At 52.9% G+C, this 21,834-nt stretch overlaps 1 protein-coding gene across 2 annotated transcripts; it reads right to left on the bottom strand.

Annotated features, from left to right (window-relative positions):
* Positions 1–1,179: 1,179 nt before the first annotated feature.
* Positions 1,180–19,925, bottom strand: LOC102944255 (mitotic spindle positioning). 2 transcript variants are annotated; one of them, XM_043535893.1, is made up of 5 exons: positions 19,851–19,925; positions 6,991–9,235; positions 5,402–5,619; positions 4,389–4,427; positions 1,180–1,952 (listed from the first exon to the last, which is right to left on the bottom strand). In XM_043535893.1, the coding sequence occupies exons 1-5, from the start codon at positions 19,908–19,910 to the stop codon at positions 1,863–1,865; spliced, it is 2,652 nt and encodes an 883-aa protein (XP_043391828.1). In that variant the 5' UTR covers positions 19,911–19,925; the 3' UTR covers positions 1,180–1,862. The 2 variants fall into 2 exon arrangements, with proteins under 2 accessions (XP_043391828.1, XP_043391829.1); XM_043535894.1 differs by lacking the exon at positions 19,851–19,925 and adding an exon at positions 9,465–9,603.
* Positions 19,926–21,834: the final 1,909 nt, after the last annotated feature.

The raw sequence follows: 21,834 nt of genomic DNA, 5'->3' as shown, positions 1-21,834 counted from the left end.
AATGGGATTTAGGCTCCTAAATCACACAGGTGCTTTTGAAACTGTTACCGCTAGTCAGAATTTGGATGTAGATCTCTAGCGGCGACAAGCCGGTGCTTCAGTAGGAGTTCTCTTGAATTCTCCTGCCTGTTCCACCCTCTCCCTTCCCTGGTGAGACAATTTGGCGGAAGCTCCACAGGCCCCATTTTCCATTACTCTCAGCCTTGCGTAGTCATTTACATCAGCTCCAAGTGAGAGATTGAGTCTGTCACTGGGCCCTCTCCACCGAGGTGAATTTCAACCTAAGGAAGGGTACTTTTGACTATTGCCCTTCAGTTCCCTATTGTGGCTGCTTCAAGAAATGTATCCTCCTTCCTGAAAATCCTGCTTTTGCTGCTGCTCTGGAGCCCCCTAGTGGAACGTTCATAACACGGACTGGACCACCAGACTCGGATCCTTCTTCTGGAAGATAGACGTGCCGGGGGGTTATGTTAGTATTAGGGCTGTCGATTAATCATGGTTTACTCATGCAATGAACGCAAAAAAATTAATCACAATTCATCGCACTGTTAAACAATAGAATACTACTTGAAATGTATTAAATATTTATGGATGTTCTTCTGCATTTTCAAATATATCGATTTCTAATGCTACACAGAATACAAAGTGCATAATATTATTTTTGAGTACAAATATTTGCACTGTAAAAATGATCAACAAAAGAAACAGTATTTTTCAATTCACCTCAGACAAGTACTGTAGTGCAATCTCTTTAACATAGTCAAAAATAAATAGAAAGTGAGCACTTACACTTTGTATTCTGTGTTGTAATTGAAATCAATACATTTGAAAATGTAGAAAACACCCACAAATATTATTGTTTAGTCGTGCGATTAATTGCGCAATTAATTTTTTTAATCGCTTGACAGCCCTAGTTAGTACCCTGAAATTTGCTTATATTTTCCCGCTCCTGTGAGCGGGGTAGCCCCTCCGCTTTTTGAATGCCTGGGGCCAGACATAAAAAGACCTCCTGGGAATTCCTACTTTCCCCTTCCTCCAGGAAAGCTTGTCTCTGCAGTTCAAGGGTTCTTTCCCCTACTTTTCCCTCCCCTCCCCCCCTTCTCCCTAAACACGCACACTTTCAAATCCCCAACACAACCTCACCTGAACATCTCTACTGACAAGACAGGCTGGAACGAATGAGGGGAGCAGGTATGACTCTTTAATAAATTATTAGCAAAATAAACAATAGCATTAATATATATATTTTATATACCACTGCATCTCTGCAGATCATATTGACTTCTTCTGCATCCAGTGAAGTGAGCTGTAGCTCACGAAAGCTTACGCTCAAATAAATTGGTTAGTCTCTAAGGTGCCACAAGTCCTCCTTTTTGCGAATACAGACTAACACGGCTGCTACTCTGAAACCTGACTTCTTCTCTGTTTCCCATTTCGATGCTTGTGAAGATCCAAAGACATCTGTATATCAAGGGAAATTCTAATGGTGTGGCAGGTAAGCACCTAAGACAGCTTCAGAAATAACTCCTTTTGCCAGCTACAGGGACACAGCTCGGAGTTAAATTACAGTCCATGTTTCATTTTATCTAGCCATCTGCTTGCAGAGAAGATTAAAATAAAGTGATCCATTTTTCCACCTTAAAAATATTCCTTTGGCGGGTGGCGGTACAAGCCCAAGCTAAAATTTTTAAACAGTTGCCTTTTGAGATTTAAACATATACAATTTGCAAAAGTCCGTGATTCTTACAATCATCACGTGGAGAAACAATTGGATGATTTGTACTTAGCGTAGATTGAATCCAAAGCGGAGTAAATGTAAATACAAAGCAAAGTCTGCTCTTTCCTTGGCTGCTAGAGCTTCGTCAGGCATTATCTTTGTTGAAGAACTGTCCTGATTCCCAGCGTTCGGCCATGGCATTCTTGTGGCGAGTCACTCGGGTGCTTTCTAAAATCTAAAATTAAACACAAAATTATAAACAGATTCCTATGCACTGGCTTTTTATTTTTACAAGATTGTGTTTGTTCCTTGACCTTGCCTTCCTCCCACTGTCCCCACGCTCCCCCTAAATCTTAGGCGTAAAATTTTCAGCAGCAGCCACTGATCTGAATTGTCTTAAGTTCTGAGTGCCCAATTTGACAGGTTTCTGTCTTGATTTCAGAAAAATTGACCACCCGCAGCTCATGGAAAATTTGAGTCGTGGTGACTCAAGTTGGGCACCTGAGAATTAAGTTGGAGGCCACTTCTTAAAAATCAGGCCCTTACAGAGGGAGGTGGTGATAAGGTACCAGGCCTGCTCTCATTGAAATCGGTGGGAGTTTTTCTTTTGAACCAGGCACATCTGCCAGACTGACCCGCTAGTTACACATTTCTACATGCACAGGGTTAATCCCAATAATTTTCCACCCTGCTATTAACTGTCACTGCACAGGACAGATGGACTGACAGCAAGCAAGTGAAATCAGAATCACTGTGACCGCATCTATAAACCTCTGGACACAGGAAGTTCCACTGATCAGAGACAGATGTTGCAGGGAAAGTGCCTTAAACAAGCACTGAGTAGGGCCGGGCTGCTGATACACCTGTTCAGCCAAATCCTGCCCCCCTGTGCAGAACGAGAAAGCAGGATCTATCTATTATACTTACATGGCTCCCATTACTGTAATGTCTAAGCTTTTCACACTCTTTAACGTATTTATCATCCCAACACCCCCTATGAGACAGGGCAGTGCCATTATCCCTATTTTACAGATGTGGAACTGAGGCAAAGAAAGACTAAGTGACTTGCCCACGGTCATGCAGGAAGGCTGTGGCAGAGAAGGAAATTGAACCTGAGTCTCACTTAATTATTTCCCTGCCATTGTGAGGGCCTCAGGCTCCTCCTTCTCTGTTATGGCACATAACATCTAATCTCCTATAAGCTCTAATAGTTTGTTCTCATTTCGATTGTTGGGTTAGTGAGCGAGTGCTGGGTGGTGTTGCCCTGTGATATACAGGAGTTCAGACCAGTTGATTTAGTGGTCCCCTCTGGCTTTAAACTCCATGACTCCCAGGTTGCAGGCTACTAAGCACCAGACTGTCCTTCCTCTTCTTTTCCAGGAGCGTTCACTCTTGGAGGTGTCTCTGGCAGCCCACTCCTCTCTCCCATGAGGCCCCGCTCTCATGCTTGGAGACATCTTTGTTGCCTAAGTGCTGTGTTTAGTCAGCCCAATTCAGCTGTTTGACACTGAAGATGCTCTTTATTAATACATGAAGTTTGGAGAAGAATTTTCTATCCCCAGCAGAGACCAGCTCTCTGCAACGTTCCAGCGTATGCCAGGCCTAAGCCATTGTGTGGACAGGCACTGAACACTACAGGCCTGGTTCACTGCTGCCCATCACCTTATGCCATCTGCGCCAGATGGGTGTAATCTGCTACCATTCCGGCTCAGTAGCCTTTTACATCCCTTTGGCACTAGGGTGACCAGACAGCAAGTGTGAAAAATTGGGACAGGGGGTGGGGGGCAATAGGTGCTTGTATAAGACAAAGCCCCAAATATCAGGACTGCCCCTATAAAATCGGGACATCTGGTCACCCCTATTTGGCACAGATGTCAACGACAACACAAGGTGCAGAGTAGCAGAGAGTCAAGGCCCTGTCCGTTTCAGGTATATTTTAGTAACGTTCCTTTTCCATCGGATGACTTGAAACTTTAGGAATTTAACATGGTGCATTTGGGATGTGTGCCCAAGAGGATGAATAAATGAAGGCTCCCCACAGCCTGAGCTCACAAAACTAAACATAGAGTTGGCTTGAGACTCAAATCAGGACTTCCCAAAGTTGTTCCAAGACCCAGGCTCAGCCAAGAAGTGTCTCAGCCTCCGGGAGCTGGATTCCCATCTGATCTTCCCCAGTGCTGGAGGGTGTTTGGATCAGGCCCATTCCTAATGAACTCACTACTAGTATTAACCCCCTGGAGTGTCCCTTCACCCCGCTGAGGTTGGCTCCTAGCACAGTCTGACCTTGGAGTGAGAGACTGTTTAGAAAAAAAACTTCTATTCCTCTCACAATGGAATAACTTCCTCCATGCAAAGCCAGACAAAGCAGCTTCACTGTGCAAGGATAGGCTTGTTATCCCTCTCCCTGCCAACCACCACGCCCTGTGCATTCCACAGCCACACATACAGGTGCCCTCCCAGTTCTCTTTCATGAAGTGCCTGTTGGAATGGGACTTGACATTCGGAGCCCTGCTCAGTGATTGAAATCTTTCTGGCTAGAAGGGGCCATGGAAATGGGTGCCAGCGAAATGCAGACGTAGTCTGAACCCTGTGGGTATTTGCAGGGAGGGAGGTGGGTCAGAGAAGACAGAGGAAGTCCAGAGGCAGCGCTGAAGAGTCTGATGTACTTTACCTCTGTGTTGACGTCATCGCTTGCTTCAATGCTTGCATACTGCAAGAGGGGGAAATAAAAGGTCAGATGACAGGAACCTGGCAGAGAAACAGGGTGGGTGATCAAGAGAAACCAGGCACGAGGGGCAGACCCCCTACAGAGGTGGATTGTGCTGGCTCTGCATAAAGTGTGTGTGGAGGGGAAGGTTCAAGGAGGCGAGGCACGATGGGGCTGTGGAGCACAGACCCCACACACTGCCAGCCGTCCCAGAGTGGGTGGGGAGGAACATGGCACAGGCATAGCTCCCGCTGCAGAGCTCGCTGGGTGCGGAGGGGAACCCACACCTCCGCAGTGGCGAAGGGCACGTCAACGCTGCCATCGGAGGCGTGAGGGCAGCATGCGTGGCCGTGGCCAAGCTAGCACTGATCTACCTAGTTCCCAGAACAATAGCAGTGAGGTGGCAGCATGGGTCCAAGCCCACCCGGCCCCTTGGGGACGTATTCAAGCGGCTAGCCACAGCTTCACTGCTATTGCTAGCGAAATCCAGGCTTGCGTGGGGAGAGCGACATGTGCAGTCGCCCTCTGATTGCGGCACAGGCAGCCCCTCAGTCAGTGCAGCTGCTGCACCATCCGGCCAGCCTCCCTCCCTGCAGGACCTGGGCACCTGCTGACGAATGTATCCTCCCCACAGGCCCAGGAAATAGGCAGGTTTCACAGGCGGGGAGCTGAGCTGAGTCACACCCGGGGAATCTGCGGCAGAGCCCGGAATAGACCCCAGGTTGCCTAAGCCCTGGCCAGGTGCCTTAACCTACAGCTTTGCCAACCATCCAAGTGGCAGGGCTTCCAAATGACACAGGGCAGCATGGGAGGCTCAGCCTCTCCTCTCACAGCCAGCACCACCCGCAACATCGACAACAGTTCATTGCCTTTTATACCTGAGCAACTGCACGGCCATGCTTCCCACCCCCCAGCCTGCTGCTAGAAAGTGACTGTGATCCAGGCCGGCCCCAAGGCTGCCAGACTGGAGCACTCACCTTCCTGTCTTCCTTCAGCTTCCTCTTCTTCTTCTCATCCCACGGGGGCCCCGTGGGACTGTCAGGGGCTGTTTCAGAGGCGTGTCTGCCTGTGTAGCCCTGATAGGGACTGGGCACATTAGGTGGAGGGGCTGACCCCAGCGTCCCTGACTGGTGCGAGGCAGGAGCAAAGACGGGAGATTTGGTCACCCAGTAGCTGTCAGTGGTGCCCGAGGTAGCTTAAAGAGAAAGATACACGTGCAAAGGGAGCCGGTACCAGGGATGTGTTTTCACAGGTCATTGGGCCCATAGGATATAAAAACAGGTGCAAGGTCTCAGGAGTTTTGCTTTGGCCTGGGCCCAGAGTTCCGACCCGCAGCTGAGCACCCCCAGAATCCAGAGGTGTCTTGGGTCTGCTGTCCCTGTTCTGACCCATCCCTAATTCTATTAAGACCATCCTCTATGCTTTCTCCACCCCAACACTGCCTCCACCCAGGCAATCTGGGTTGGAACCAAAGCCCAGGGAAATCGACGGAAAGACTCCCAGGGATGTCAGTGGGCTCTGGATCGAGCCGCTCTGTGCTCCAGTAATGGAATCCCTGCCTAATGAGGATTAAATGTAGTAGAGACACCAGGCATTGTTTGCTAACAGATTCAGGCATCCTACTGGAGAGCTGAGCAAGTCCTTGCAGGGAGGAGTTTCTTTGCCCCCGCACCAGCACCCAGTCCTGCCTCCAGAGATGTTTGCCCCAGAGGTGTGGAGGGGATGTGGCATTTTTAACCTTTACTCTGTTTGTTTGGTTGCAGCTGGGCAGCTTGCAAGACGAGACTGGATTCCAAGGGGTGTGGGAGGCTGATACGGGAGAGGAATGAGCAAACAGGGGAAGGTGCGCTGGCGTGGCATCGGCCTGAGTCAGACCGGGAGGCGCTCCTTGGGGAGATGCTTGTTCGCTGGAGATGGGGCTTGAGCCATGAACTCTGGATCTGGATTTGAATTCAAACGTGGGAAGCGGCAGGGTGGGGTAGGGGAGCACGGATTTGGGGGCCCAGCACTTAACCCCCTTGTGAGCCCTTCTCTTAGGCTGCAGGCTCCTTGGATATCCATTGAAGGCAAAACTCCCCTCTGCTCAGAGGCCAGCACCAACTTTGTGCACCATCTAAAGCCTAAAGGCCTGGTTCTCAATTACTCCATTCCTGGGCTTAGGACAAGCATGGGGGGAAGGTGAGGTAGGCTGGTTGTGCTCCCCCAATTCTGGGCCTGTGCAGGGACCTGCCCAATGGTTCCCATGGTCCCCTAGGGACCTTTGGAAGCACAGAATAGCTCTTGGCCATGGCTCCAACCCATCTGCTATACTGGGAACTGGGCCAGCCGGGGAGGCTGCCTGAGTGTGTTCAGGGGAGAGGGGGGCAAACATTGTCCCGGGGCTGTTTCCACTCACTCTAAGGTCCCCCTTTATGCAGCCAGGGCAGATAAAAGGGGCCCTGCTGTCACCAAGAATCCCGGGGCATAAGGACATTGGTGATGCATAGGACTCCTGCTGGCCCTCTGCAGGGGGCTGAATGTCACCCCAAGGGAGTGAAGCCCCATAGTTCTGTCTCTCTCTCCTCACCTGAACTCTGAGATGGAAGCTGAGACCGGAAGCCCTTCTCCCGGGCAGAGCCGTCATCGCTGGCTGGAGAGGAGCTGTCAGTCAGCAGCCTATGCCTCCACTGCTCCTGCAGCTCCTGTTCCCTCTGCAGAGCCCTCCGGATCTCCTCCTCGATCAGCCAAGACGTCTGGGGCTTGCCCTTCTTTAGGGTGTACTGGTCCTCCTGGGTGCCCACTGGCTCCAGCATCTTTTCCTTTCCGAGCAGGCCCTGCGTCCCCTGGTCACTCACAAAGGAGATCTTGGGTTTCCAGAACGGAGTGGCGAAGTATTCCTTGTGCACCCTGACCCTCTCCTCCGGACTTGCTGTGGAATCTGTCCTTTCTGTAGGGCTGGGGCGCCTTGCCCCAAAGGAATCCTCATCCACCAATTTGCTGCAGCTGCCGGAGGGCTGATTGCATGACAGCAGCCCATCCACCGTGCTTCTCTTACTAGTGTTTAGCGTGGAATGTGGCTGATAAGCCTGGAAGCTTATTAGATTCACGTTGTGGTTAGGGACTCTCTTTCCATCTGTGGTGCTCTCCGTGGGACCGAAGCTGCCATCCACGGCTTGCTGTAGTGGAAATTTGCTGTTCAGGGTCCCCCTTAGGTCCTCTGATTTCTTTGCAAACGCTGGTTTGTGTGGGGCCGGGAAGGCATCCTCCTGCTCAAATACTTTCTTGCGCTCACCCAGTTCCTGCTGCGTCCCCTTGTCGTACATCCCCAGTAGCCTCCCTTCCTTCTTCAGATCTTCTTCCCGCTTGGTTTCCTGCTCGATCTCCCTCTGGACGTAAAAGGAAACACGGCCTTTGTCTTTTGCTTTCCTGGAGGAAGATAAAGAGAGAGAAGTGGAGAGGAGGGGCTTGGTCTGGATTTCCACCAGCTCATTGCTGCTCCTCAGTCTCTGGATCCCTCTCTCTTTCCATAGGCTTTCCTCCCTCTCCATTGCCAAGCGGATTTCCCGTTCAATGGGCGTCTCATCCCTGGCCTTCAGCTCTTTGGCAGGATCCTGGTTGCCGGCCTTCAAATCCAGCTGAGTGTCGAAGATCTCATTGGACATGCTTCCATCGCTAATGTAACCCACGCTGGACTCATTGGACATTTCACCCAAGCCGGAGTCCAGGTCATCTCTGAAAGAGGCTTTGGTCAAGCTGGCCGTTCTCCCATTGGGATCTTCCCTTTCTATACCAGTCTTTTTGGGAGCATACAGCTCCTCCGCCATGGGTGTCTCGTATGCCACATCATACCCGTTGATCTCTCTCTGGCTGGGTGCGTCAGCATCGTCATAGCCCATAAACATCTTCAACACGCCCTCAGCGCAGTGCCACTCTCCCTCAGAGGTGTTCTGAGCTGGTTCTGGCTTTGGAGACATAACTTTCTGCCTCGGGCTGAAGACCGTGCTTGGGTTAGTCTTTTCCAGTGTGAGGAACTGTTGCCGGGCAGCAGCAAAGTTGATCTGCTCCCTGTCTATGTTTTCAGGGTCGACGGGTGTCCTCACTTGCTCTGGGGAACGGCTATAAAAGCAAAGGGCAAAGCTGGTGGCATAGCCTCCTCCCTGCTTCGCCTCACCTCTACCGGCTGAGCCCGTGCTTAGAGAATCCAGCTCCTCTATGGAGTTCCACTTCTCAGCCATGGTGGAGCTTCTCCTCACCACCTGGCTTTGGATTACCTCTTTCCTCTCCTCTTCAAGCTCTTTTGCTTTCTCGGGCGAGATGTCCAAACGGGTGAGGGGGTAATTCAGCTCTTCCTCATCACCCGAGTACAGCTTGGATGGCTTCCTCTCCTCTTTATAAGCCCTGACATCATACAACATCCCTGATGACACGACCTCTAGCTTGGACTCTCTGTCTGGAGGTGGAGTCCAGAGATCCCTTCCAGCATCCAGGGAGTTTGTTGCAAATTCAGATCTGTCTTCTGGCAGATAACTGGGTCTCCAGTCGTGGCCATTTTCAGCCTTCCAGTTGCCCTGGCTGTAGGGAGCAAACACATCATCGCTGCTCTCGGCTCTCAGTTCTGCAGACAAGCTGCCTTGGTGAGTGTTGTATTCAGGAGTCTTGTGAGGGAGATGGAAGATCAGGTTTCTGGTGACTCTGTCCATTTCCTGGGGCGATTCCTCAGGCAGCTCTTCAGAAGCGTCTTCCTGGCCTCTGAGCTGCTGTTCAGCTGTGGGATTAATCGCAGGTTCCTCGTACACCTGAAGGCCTTCTGCATGAAAGATGTTTTGCTGTCCCTAAAGGGGGAGAGAAGTCACATGTTAGAGAGAAACACAAGAAGCAGAAGTCACAAATGAGTCTGAGAATGCTGCTCATTCTCCTGACCCTAGTGTTTCATTCTGACCCTCTGCCGATCAGTAGCTGATGTCCAGGGCCCTGCAAGTCAGCTTCCTAGTGAAGGAAAAATCAGCGATGCAGAATATGGATATATTCTAAGTGTAACTTGTTTTATTTACACATATATACCAGTTCTGGAGCAGAGGTGGTCAAAGAGCATGCAGGGCAATCCTCCAGGAATCTCAGCCCAACACTAATGTCTGCTTCCCCGGGAGAAACTCTGCATCAAGAATTGCCTCAAATCAGAGTCCATGGCAGGCAGTAAATTCTCGTGCTGCTCTCACGGCCCCTCCTGAAGCGGCCCCTACACAAAAACCTTGCATAAGCCACAACTAACAACAACACTGCATGTCTTCTTAAGAATCAAAACTTGCTCACACGCTCAGAACTTGGAACAGCGCCACCTGGTGACAGCTGCCATAACCCACATAATGCTGTGGAAGCTGTGGGTGGCACCACACCTGGGTGCTGTACACATTTTGGGGCAGCATATGATGAAAACATATTGAGGCAGTGGCTGCTGTGTATGTAACATCACTGCCTTCTACTGGAGAGAATCAGGACTGCTCAACTGTGTGTCATAGGCCTTATATTGCTGGCACAAGGGATTCTCCTTTAACTCAGTGCTACACACCTGTGTGCCTGGAGCAGGAGGATCTGAGTGCTACTGCTATAAGTGGTATATGGCTTGTGAGAGACCCAGGCCAGTCGGGTTCAGCAGAGGAGCAGAAAGCAGATATACTGGCCACTGGAGAAGCAGTTTTCTGTTCCCTGACTGAGCAGAGCAGGGGCTGCTCCAGGCTAATGAGAACACCTGACTCCAATTAACCTGCAGAATCAGGTGAGGCCATTCATCTAATGTGACTACCTGACTCTAATGAACGCCCCTCTGATAATATAAAAGGGCTCGCTCCAGTCAGGCAGAGAGGAGCGGAAGTGTGGCTGAAGGGCTGGTTAATGAAGACACCCTCAGGTCATTAGTAAGGGGGGGGAGAAGCAGGAGAACTGCAGGGAAATGGACCAGGGAAATGTAGCAACTCTGGCAGTAAAAGGTTGGCTGCCAACAGCTGCTACCATTAGGGTCCCTGGGCCGGGACCCGGAGTAGAGAGCGGGCCCGGGTTCCCCCCAACCCACCACTACAGAAACACCTCCTGGGAGGGGAAAACAGGCCCCCGTCAGGACAGGAGGCTAAACTGTTTTGGCATGAGGCTGTAGGAGTAACAGAGACTGTGGGAGTTCTCTCACCAACCTCCATCGCTGGCTTATGATGAAAAGGGCTCAGTAGACTGTATCCCTGGCCTTAGAGAGAGAAGGGCTACGTGGAGGGTTGCAGTGAGCCTTTGAAGCTAGCATAAACCTCCTGGAAGCGCGGGACCCATGTGGACAAGGTCGGAGCTCTGCCTCAGGCTATAAGGCTGCGGTGCATAGCACAATGATTATGTTAGCCCATGGGTGCGTTATGGAACAGGATGTTCAGAAATGAAGGGAGTGGGATCATATTTAGAGAAGGCCTAGGCAGGGAAAGACAACCAAGCTCAGACAGAAAAGGGGAATGAAACTGTAGCTGGAAAAAGAATGTCATTTAGCAGTCACATTTTATAGCCCTTGCAGATTTCCCCCTCTCGAGCCGGGGAAAGATAAGCGCCAGCAACTAGGACATATATTTGAAATGACCGAAAGGGTGTGGATCATAAACGTAGTTTCATGGCTCATAAAATGCAGCAAACTTTAACCCAAGTATCGTGCAAAACCGAAATAAATTCCAGCCCTTGACCTTGGCTTTTATGCCTTCTCATGCCAATTGTTCATTATGAAACCTGCTGAGGGTGGTGATGGCAGGAGGAGGATCTATGCTAATCCTCCGGTGACTATAAACCAGTTACCTCCTGTGTTTTTTCAGGAGCTATATTGCATCCTGGGTCGATCAGTGGAGCACACAATTCTCAGGGATGGGGTGCTCCATAGAGATCTACGCAGTGGATTCATTTATGTATTGGGGCGTGGCTGGGATGCCGATGTACCTATGTAATAATCGTTGCCACACACGTCAGCAGGAATTGAACCTTTCAACACCAAAACCAGAGTTCTCTGTTTGAACTAAAGGGGACGCACCATCCAGGGGTCGTAAGTAGCCACGTGTTATAGTAGCTGGGGACACTAGAAGGAGACTTGATTACACATAACAAGTAAGAGCCTGATCCAAAGCTCACTGAAGTTAATAGAAATAGCTTTAGGAGGTTTTGCATCAGGCTCAAAGTAAGTATATTGCACCTTGAACATAAGAGCGGCCAGACTGGGTCAGACCAAAGGTCCGTCTAGCCCAGTGTCCTGTCTTCCGACAGCGTCCAATGCCAGGTGCCCCGGAGAGAATGAACAGAACAGGGAATCATCCAGTGATCCATCTCCTGTTGCTCATTCCCAGCTTCTGGCACACAGAGACTAGGGACACCATCCCTGCCCATCCTGGCTAATAGCCACTGATGGACCTATCCTCCATGAACTTATCTAGTTCTTTTTTGAACCCCGTTATAGTCTTGGCCTTCACAACATCTCTTCACAACCTTGACTATAGGTTCACAGGCTCTTGACACCATCAGGCTCTTGACACCCTTACGATCATCTAGTCTGACCAGCTGTATAACTCAAGACAGAGAAACTCACCCACGATTCCTGGATCAAGCCCATAGCTTCTGTTTGAGGAAATCATTTACAAAGATACCCAGTCTCGCTGTAAAGACGTCAAGCGCTTAAGGATCCCCCAGCACCCTAGATCAGTTGTTTCAATGATTAATGCCCCTCACTTTTAAATATTTGCACCTTATTTCTAGCCTGCAGCTTCAGCTGCCAACCACTGGATCTTGTAATGCCTTGTACAGCTCAATGAAAGGGCCGCTCTGATGCAGCTGCATCTCTCCCAGCTGTGATGTTGCTGCGGTCAGTAACCTGGTGTCACCTGCTAAGGCTAGACATTGCATGGGGTTTAAACGCATCCGGCACGAAGAAGTGACAAGCCCCATGTTTGAGTTATGTGAGGGACAGCTCTGCCAGCCACTAGAGAACTTTGCACAGCTGTTCCTCCTTTGCAAATACAGTTAATTCAGCCTCCCAGCTGGAGATTAGGTAAATATTATGACACCCCATTTTATAGTGGGGGAAACTGATTGACAGATTAGCGCAAGAGACTAGGGTGTAGAATGGAACTCGTCTCCCAGAGCTGAGAGTAGGGGCCAGGAGTCCCGAGTCCCGCTCCTAATCACGACCCACCATTCCCTTCCCTGAATGAGAACCCAGGAGTCCTGACTCCCCATCCCCTACTCTAACTGCAACACCCACTCTCTGGCAATGGTATCTGCAGCCCTTCCTACTGCGTGACTGGTGCAGAACATCTGCTCCAAGCAAAAGAGTCCCCTGGAGCTATTTCAGACTCGTTCGGAAGCCGGTTCTGCAGACCTTCTGGGCAGAAAACTGCCCCCAGCTGAAAGGGTCAAATTCACACCTGGAGACAGCAGGTGCAAAGCCACTGGCACTGAAGCCATCTCTGCTCATAGCAGGTCTGAGTGGCTCCCATAGGCTTTTCACTGCACGGACACTGACCTGCTTAGAGAGAGTCACTGGGTCAGCAGGTGTAAGGTGATTGACTCCAGGGATGGATTGGGCCCGTTGCACACTGGCAACCGAAATCCAATGCAGCTGCAGTTCCCAAGGGTTTATACTCAGCTGAATTCTTATGACTCTCTCATTTCATACTGGTGGGTAATTATCCTTCCTTTATAGCTCCTGACTACACAGAGATTGGAAATTTATCACCCTCCTGCAGCTTATCTCCTGTCCAGGAGTCGAAAGTCCCTGCTGGGAGTGGCTGTTGTGGAATGTGGGTGGGTCACAAGCGGTGAGCACTGCACACGTCAGTGTGCCCCAATGTGCCCTCCACGTTACTCCGACGGCTCTGCCATGGAGTGAGCCGCCAGCTGGAGCAGGCTCCTGGCACTGGATCGGAGTGGGAACGTTTTCCAAAGCCCAGAGCCTCAATAGGAAGTGCGTGGGAGTCAGGCACTTCAACCCTTTTGAGGATCTGCACTTCCGGGGGTAAAGTTCTGTTGAAAGTCAACGGGACTTAGACTCCGAAGTGGGCCTTTGAAAACATTCCCCTATGTCTGTGACGCTGCCCCCTGCACTGTTGCAATGTAGTGTCGGATGGGAAAGGACCCTAGGGACTAGCGATTTGGGTTGACTCCATTTTTGGGGTGCTCAGCATGAGACACACTAAAGGAGCCCGATTGGCAGACAGCGCTCAGCAGATCAGGCCCCTGTGAGGTGTCAGAAGCTGGGCACTCGGAGACCAGAGTCACTTTTGGAAGTCTTGGCCCCGGGGGCAGCGTGGCCAAGTGGGTGAGACATGGGAGGGGCAGGCAGGAAATACATTCTGCCCAGTTCTACCACAGACCAGCTGGCAGCGCACAAGTGACGTCCCAGCTCAGTGCCTCAGTCTCCCCATCTGTAAATTGGGGATAATGATACTTCCCCACCTCTCCAAAGTGCTGTGAAGTCTACAAAGTGAAGCCTCAACAAAGAGCATGAGAGTTTTATGCTGCTTCTGGCTCCCTGCTTCTGGCTTTTGTGCAGTGGGGCGGGCAGGCAGGAAATATGTCCCTGGATGATCCCCCGCCCAGGATTCACGCACAACTCCCCGTACGTCACACGTGCACGGGATCCACACACGCAGCACTCCGTGCTTTGAGAGGGGACAATGTCACAACCATACTCCTGATCTGCGCCCTCTAAGACCCCTGAATGAATGGTCAGGTTCCTAAACTTCCTGCCCCACTCCCAGGGAGCCCGGGGAGCGGAGCATGAGAAGAAGCCCTAACTCCTGGATGGCCATGATCCAGTACCTACATCCAAGTAAGGCCCACACCCACTTCCATTGTCTTTGGAAGCGACAGGTTCTTTGTTAGTCAATTTCATGCCAGATTTCTCAATTACAGAGGGAGGAAGGTTGTGAGGGGAGCTGGTCAAGCAGAGGATCAGGGGGAGGGGGCTGAGGGAGGGATATGGGTTAGTGCTGACAGTAAGGGACAGTGGCACCAGGACTCCTGGGTTCTATTCTCGGCTCTTCCTATGAGAAAAGGGCCATGGGGAAGGGGACAGACAGCGAATGGGGCGTGTGTAAATGTGAAGGGGAGTTTGGTGATGCTGAGTGGCTCAGCGGATGGTGGGATTCCCCAAGGAAGGTCCCCCACCCTGGGGATTCCCATAGTGGTCACTGGGTAGCATTGTGGCTCCAAACAGAGCTGGAAGAGGATTCTCTATGGGGAGCAGTAAAGCAGGTGGCCGGGGAAGGGAAGGTTTGGGGCAAGCCTCTGCCAGTTGTGGGGTTCACTGCCCTGGAGTTTGGGGGTGAGAATGAGCAGAGCACTGGCGGCCTAGGAGTGGAGGAGGGAGGGGATGAGAGACCAGGGACAGCCCCCACACTCAGCCCACAGCAACCCGCACTCTCTGTAATAATTTCCTCAGCAGTGTATTGTTGCCAGCAACATGGACAATAAAAACAGGACCTGAATTACTGCTTCCCAAGCCTGGGAGAGAAGCCAAGGAAGCAATGGGGCACCACACCAACCCTCCCCAGACCCTGCTCCCTGCTCCTTACTTCCCCCTGCCCTCCAGTTCGTGGCCGGTAGCACGACTGCAGGGAGAGGCCAGAAGTAGCCCCGTCACCTCGTTACTGTGAGAGGAACGAGCAGGGAGCGACCCGGCAGGGCGCTGGCATTTCTGTAGCATTCATGGACTGCTCAGGGTCTGCACCGCGAATCTTAAAAAGGGCACCGAAGTCCCTGGGGCCATTGCCCAGAGCAAGCGCCGCACACGCTAGTACCCAGCAGCCCCTGGGGCCTTTGCCTAGACCCAACATCGCCTCCTCTATTCCCCAGAAGCCCCTGGGGCTTTCCCCAGACCAAGCACCACAACCTCTATTACCCAGCAGCCCCCGGACTTTCCCCAGACTTGACACCACATACTCTACGCAAACACAGCGGGCTTGGTTCTTGCTCCTTTTATGCTTGAATCCTGACCAAAACATACACACCGAGCACCCACAGGCAGCCGCACGCAGACACGCACTCCCACAGGTGCACACACACACAAACACGCACGCAGACCCATTCACACACATGTGAGCATGTTCACACTCGCGGGACTGGCGTACAGACGACGCATCCAGTGCAGGGTAAGCGTTTGAGAGTCCTGGCTACACGCGCTATAGAAGAGCTAGGCTTATTATTAGTAGCAGTAGAAAGTTATACAGGAGCGGCAAAGGCTAACGAGGCCCCACCCCTGATGCTGCCCTCCCACCCCACCCCGAGCACAATGCACGTACTGTCAAAGGGACCCTCCAGCGTGGGCGTTCCGGTTCCCCATGGCCATGGAGACCTCTTAGGGGGCATTCGGCTGGGCTGGTGTTGGTGAGCGAGCGTGTTTTTGAACTACGCAAGTGGCGGGCTGGGGGCAGGGAGGGGTGACGCTGCCGGAGCAGCCAGGAGACCACGGGCTGCATTGCCCTGATAAGCTCCTGGCCCCAGGTCAGTGGAGGAATTCCAAGAATTCGCCTGGGCTCGCTGTTGGAGGCCAACGGTTGTTGAACCCGAGTGTAGTGCCCTGCTCCCTCCCCCAGCGTGCACCTCATGATGACCTGCCCTTTGCAGCACCCTGGAACTATCCAGCACCACCCACAGGCCTCAGCGGAAGGGAGCCCAGGCAACAGACCTGGCCCTTCCCTGGCAGGCCTAGCACTGGCTGCATCGAGAGGTGGCTTTTGATCCTTTGTCCTGCAGCTTGGAATGCACTGAGACATCTGCTGGGACGCTACTCACTGCCCTGGCAGAGTCACGGGCTCCACGATTTAATACATTTTACGCCATCCCCTACCATCCGTCACCTTCTCTGTCGGCATCAAACTAGACCCTCTTAGATCCCGACACGAGGGAAGCCCTAGATCTGAACCATCCTGAAATTTGAAGGAAATCTTGTGGCTAAAATACTTTTCCTACCTCTGCCACAGGTTTGCCTTGTGACTTTGGGCTTGTCACCTCCCCTCTCTGGGCCTCAGTTTCCCCATCTGTATAAAAGGGATGATCCATCGCACGAGTAGGGTTATGAGGGTGAGTTCATCAGTGCAGAGCAGCGCATTGCCCAAACCAAGCGCTACATTCTCTAGTACCCAGCAGCCCCTGGGGCCTCTGCCCAGCCAAGTGCTACATCTCTCTATGTAAAGTGCTTGCCCATGTAAAATGCTTGGAGCTTCTCCGACACACGGCACCGAAGGGCGATGGTTGTCTGGATCCAAAGCTGGATCTGAAATTTGCCACCTGCACCTTTGTAACTGTCACCCCTGTAATATAAATTGCCCAAGGGCTGGGGAGATCATACAAGCTCATTGCAACATCAGCCGGTGCGTGGGAGACACTGGATTAGTGACTGTCAAGTAGAGATGCTAGAACAAAGCCCCGATACCTGAGTGTGGTAGTCAGAGCTCTTTGCCTGTGGCTTATTGCTGAGGAGGAAGCAAATTCCTGGAAAGAGCAGGAAAATGCCCAAGAGCCCTTGCAGGGTACCAAGCAGGCCTCACTCAGCAAACACTTCAGGAGGAGGAGGTGGGTTCAGGCACACGCACGGTCCTGTTTACATTATGGGCGCCTCTCCCCAGCCAGGATTCCTCCTGTCCCAGCTGTGTATGGTGTCTGATAACCCGAGAGTTTGCTCTTGCATAGCTGGGATGGGAGCTCTCGCCAACCTCTTGGTACCCTAGCCCCTGAACACTCAGCTCTGCAGCTGCAAAGCCTCCTGGGAGAGGGCTTATCCCTCGGGAGTCTCTCATTGGCTGCCCTGGTGCTTCCAGCCCATGCCATCCTGGGGATCTTGGGAACCAAGCTCTGGCCTCTCTTGCCTCCCCGAAGGATGTTGCGCTAACTCGGAAGCCTCCCCCGGGGACTGGCGCCGTCACATCACCCTACTCTGCCAAGGACCAGTTGGCGGGAGGTGCTTCTGGGCTGCTCTTATGAAACCTCAGCAACAAATCACATCTCCTGGAGGCAAGACCAACAAGGGGAAAGGGGACGTCGGACTAAAGGGAGAGGCCTGCCCTTTCCATGGGCATGCTGAGGCAATCAATGCCTCTCTGCTCATCCGCTGCAGAGGACCCCTGTGCATCCTCCATCTAACAAGCCAGCAGCGGGGGCAGGAGAGGGGGTCCTTTAAGTTCACCGGGTGGGGGAAAGCCTGACGACGCTCACAGCACCACCTTCTGGAAGTGCCGCCCAGTGTGAGCAACTGGGAAACAGCAGCACCCCACGCCACCTGCCAATGGACAGTGGCACCGGACAATAGCGCCCCCGGATACATAGCGCTGCCTCCAGATAGTGCCATCCGGGGCCCCCTCCCAACAACGGCACGCTGCTTCGACCCCCTTTAAGGCCAGTCCCACCACTGTGCTTCTCCCAGGCCAAAGGGGCCTCCAGAGAAGCCCCACGTTCCAATCCCTTGAGGGCCAAGGGGTGCCCGGGTGGCTTGCTGTTTCTTAGCAGCTGACCCATGGTGGTTCCGTGGCCTCTTCCGCTGTTTTATAATTATTAATTATTATTACTTAGTATTTGTATTACGCCGGCACCTGGGAGCCCCAGTCAGAGCCCAGGTACCAGGCGCTGCACAAACACGGAACAAAAATCCTGTCCCTGTTTTGATTTCCTGCCCCATTTGGAAGCTGAACAAGAGAGGGGAAAACCCGCTTCCCATGGGGGCATGGCAGAGGAAAGGGAAAACAGCAAGTTCAGACCAGTGCCCGACACACCTGACCCTCTGCCGGGCCCTGGCCTCTCCCCCAGCCAGGCCAGGGAGCCTCTGCTGAGCATCAACGTGGCCTCTCAGCAGAGGGACAGGGCCAAAGCGCTTCTGAGTGTGTGTAAATGAGAGCGACTGAGAGCGAGAGAGCGACACAGCAATGCCCCCCTCCCAGCCAACCCCCCCATCACTCAGACTTCCGACAACGCGCCCAGAGCGCCCGGCCCCGATGCCGGCGTCAGATTTAGGCATCGCTCCCGGGCTAGGATCCAGCAGAATCCAGCCTCTCCTTTTCATCTGAAAGCGTTTTGCCTGGGAGAAGCAAATGCTGAAACCCTAGATCAGGGTTTGTTTACTAAGCTGTAGTTGAAAATCCAGGTGCTCTAGGCAAGCTCACGCCCTCTGATTGACCAGCTCTGCTGCGAGCCCAGTGACAAAACGCTCCCCTCCCCGGCCTTTCAGTTGCTCTCCTGGTGCCTCACCCAGCTCGGGCAGGGGTTTTTTTTTTTGTGAATGTCGCTCTTGTTTTTCACTGCCCAGCTGTGCAGAGGCAGATGTGTTCTGGGCAGGGAGCACGGGGTTTAGTTCCCCATGGATCTGAAACTAAGCCCGCTGTCTGTTAACGTGGGTAAGAAAGATTCCCCACGCGGAGAACGAGGGTGTGTCTAGTTCAAAATCTGGGGCTGGGATTTCTGGTACCCCTTGGCAGGTGTCACGGATGCTCGAGCTCTGGGTCTCAGAGCCCTGGGGCGTGTCACAGAACACGGACATTTCAGGCAGCTTTAAGTGGCGTGCAGCTACTTAACGCAGCAGGTGAGTGCAAACAGAGGACACCTCCCAGCTGCTGAGGGTTTCACAGAAGGTACCTGGTGTGTGGCTGAATATAGCACGTCCCTGAGCGGACCAGCTGCGTCTGCGTAGAACACACCTGCAGCAGGTAAGTCCAGGAAGGACGCTCCCATTTCGCTGCAATGCTCCAGGTAGGCGATTTAGGCTCTCACTTCCCCCTGATGTGAATGGGATGTTGATGTTTGCATAGTCCTGATCCCAGGAGGGCTCCCTGCACGGAGCTCTCCTCTTACACCGGTGAGCGCCAGGCAGCTGTTAAAAAGCCAGCAGCTTCCAGGGGAGCGGTGAACTTATCAGTCTGTCTGGTGACAGCCAGGGTCACTTGGAGGTAACAACAGCTGATGTGGAATGTAGCCAAGCACTGAAATCCTGATTTCCAGTCCCCTGCTTAGCCTGCTAGAGAACACTCGCCAAGAATAGAACCCAGGAGTCCTAGCTCCCAGACTCATCTACTCTAACCACTGGACCATACCCCAAACCAAACCCAGGAATAGAACCCAGGAGTCCTGACTCCCAGTCTGAACCCCGTAGGGCACACTCCTTCCCCGAGCTGGGACTAGAAAACACAGGCATCCTGGCTTCCATTTCCCCGCTTTTCTAATCACTAAACTATACACTGTACTCAAGGCATGAACAGAACCCAGGAGTCCGGATCCCCAGCCTAATGCTAGGACACTCTCCAGCCCAGGGATGGAAAGGCTGTAGGACCCAGGAGTCCTGGCTCACAATTCCAGCTCCCCCCTGCTCTAATCACTAGGTCACGCAGCCTTCTCTTAGTGCCGGGGTGAAGATTCACATGAAGAAACAGCCGAAGAATGTGTCACCTTTGCTCTTACCTGTGCCCTGGGCTCCAGGGAGGCACAGAGGACCTGCCACGGCGGGGTGTATTTGAACATCTTCTCTCGGCCCCTGGAATCACAGCTGGTGCCAGGAAGGCTGCCCCGCAGCACACAATGCTGGGTCCTAGGCGAAAGAGCCGCAATCCAGGGCAGACCCGCGTCCGTCAGTCTGTCTGTGATGAGGCTCCTAGCCTCTGCAGGTTACCGCAATCCATCAGTGCGTAGGACTGATTGGAGCAGAAAGAGAAAGGGGATTTAGTCTATTTACACCTGGCATGGGAGCGACCAGTTATTCTGGAGCCAATCCCAGCTGGCGAGCACTCCTCCTTCCACTTCCTCTCTGGGCGCTGCAGGGAGCTGGCTGCACCCTCTTAAGCAAGAGCCACACGACACGCAGCAGGAATGGGGAAGGCAGCCCAGCCAAGGACCCTGCAGGTGTGGGTCACGGGGGGTGGGGAGGAGAGGAAAAGCCAGGTGAACCTCATCGCTGCTCCCTTCCCTTGTGCGTCTGAGCTCCTAGCCAACCCTCGGAGCCCCTGCTGTCCTGGTTGGGGGTCCCCACCACTTTGTCTGCTTTAGGTTGTGTGTGTGTGTCTCTCTCTCTCTCTCTCTCACACACACACACCACACACTCCCTTGGGCTCACACAGCTCCCTGGGAAACCTGGACCCCAGACTGTCATCTCCAAAGGCAGCAGGCGGGCAGCTCTAAAGCCCCAGCACCCCACCTGTCCCCTGAAGGAGCCCGGGATGATCAGAAAGGAGCGAGTGTCCCTGGGAGAGGTGAACTGGCTGCAGGGGGCGGGTGGGAAAGGGGCGGGCGGGACAGGGAAACAGAGGGAAAAGCTGGGCCTGCCTCATCTGCATGCCCGGGGGTCAGGGGACAACGGGCTCCAGGCATCAGCCCTGAAGGAGGCGTCACTTACACCTGTTTCTTGTGCATGGTTCTGGGACCGGCCATGTTGAGTGCGAGCCCCCAGGCCCCTGGAGGGATGGGCGGGCAGCTGGGCTCCCGGGCGGCTGTGTATAACAGGGGGCTGCTGTGATCCTATGAGCCAGACACATACATGTGCTTGGCGTGCGTCTGTGAACATGTATGATGCCTGAGTGTGCGAGAGACAGGCTGAGGTTGTCTGATTACACGGCTTTCCCTGCCTCCTGCACGTGTCTGCGTCGTGTGTGTCCCTACGACACACAGAGCTGGATCTGGCCCCTGGTTCAGGGATAGAAATTGAGAAGAAAGCCCCAGAATTCCTGGGTCACTGGGATCCAATGATCTGAAACACCTGGTGGCCTGTCTGACATTCCTACTGATCAGATCTAATTTACCTTAATGTTGCTTCCTCAACAGCAGAGAGGTCCAGTGGCATCCGGAAATGAACCCTTCGGAAAATCACCTTCATTCATTCAGCCCTGGAAATCAGCTCCTTTCCCTGCGTCTGCAAGGAATGGGGGCTCCCCTGGTGGCTCAATGTCCCTTTCCTTGTTTCCCAGCCTGGCCCCGTCCCCGTCCCGTCCTGCCCCAGCCACGCCCTACAGCGCAGAATGTGGCGCTTGATCATGTCTTGTTTGCCAGGGCCAGGGAGAAATTGTTTCCTGGTGTTGGGAGAACGAAACAATCTTGGACGGTTGCCCTGAGTGATGGATTTGCTCCCGCCACCTCAGGCACATGGAGGAGTCTCTTCTTTCTTCCTTTGTCTGACATGCACAAGAAAAAAACCGGGGCAAGCCCTGGAACACACAGGCGCCCACGCATTGCTCCTGCATCCCGGTTGTGGCTGAAGTTAGCTTAGCTGAGGGGATATCCCCTCCGACTACTCCGGAAGGCTGATGGCCTTTCTCCTTAGGCTCATGCTCGTCTGCTATGTGACAGCTGCTCCCCACCCCACTAACACCCGAGACTCCTCTGCCCCGTGGCCACACTTGTAAGAAGAGATGGTGCCGAAGCGCAAGGATGAAATGAAGGGAGATGCCACTGATGG

This window comes from Chelonia mydas, chromosome 25 (assembly GCF_015237465.2).
Source record: "Chelonia mydas isolate rCheMyd1 chromosome 25, rCheMyd1.pri.v2, whole genome shotgun sequence".
NCBI classification, from domain to species: domain Eukaryota; kingdom Metazoa; phylum Chordata; order Testudines; family Cheloniidae; genus Chelonia; species Chelonia mydas.
Note: the sequence above shows the minus strand (reverse complement) of the source record. Positions and strands in the feature narration are given on the sequence as shown.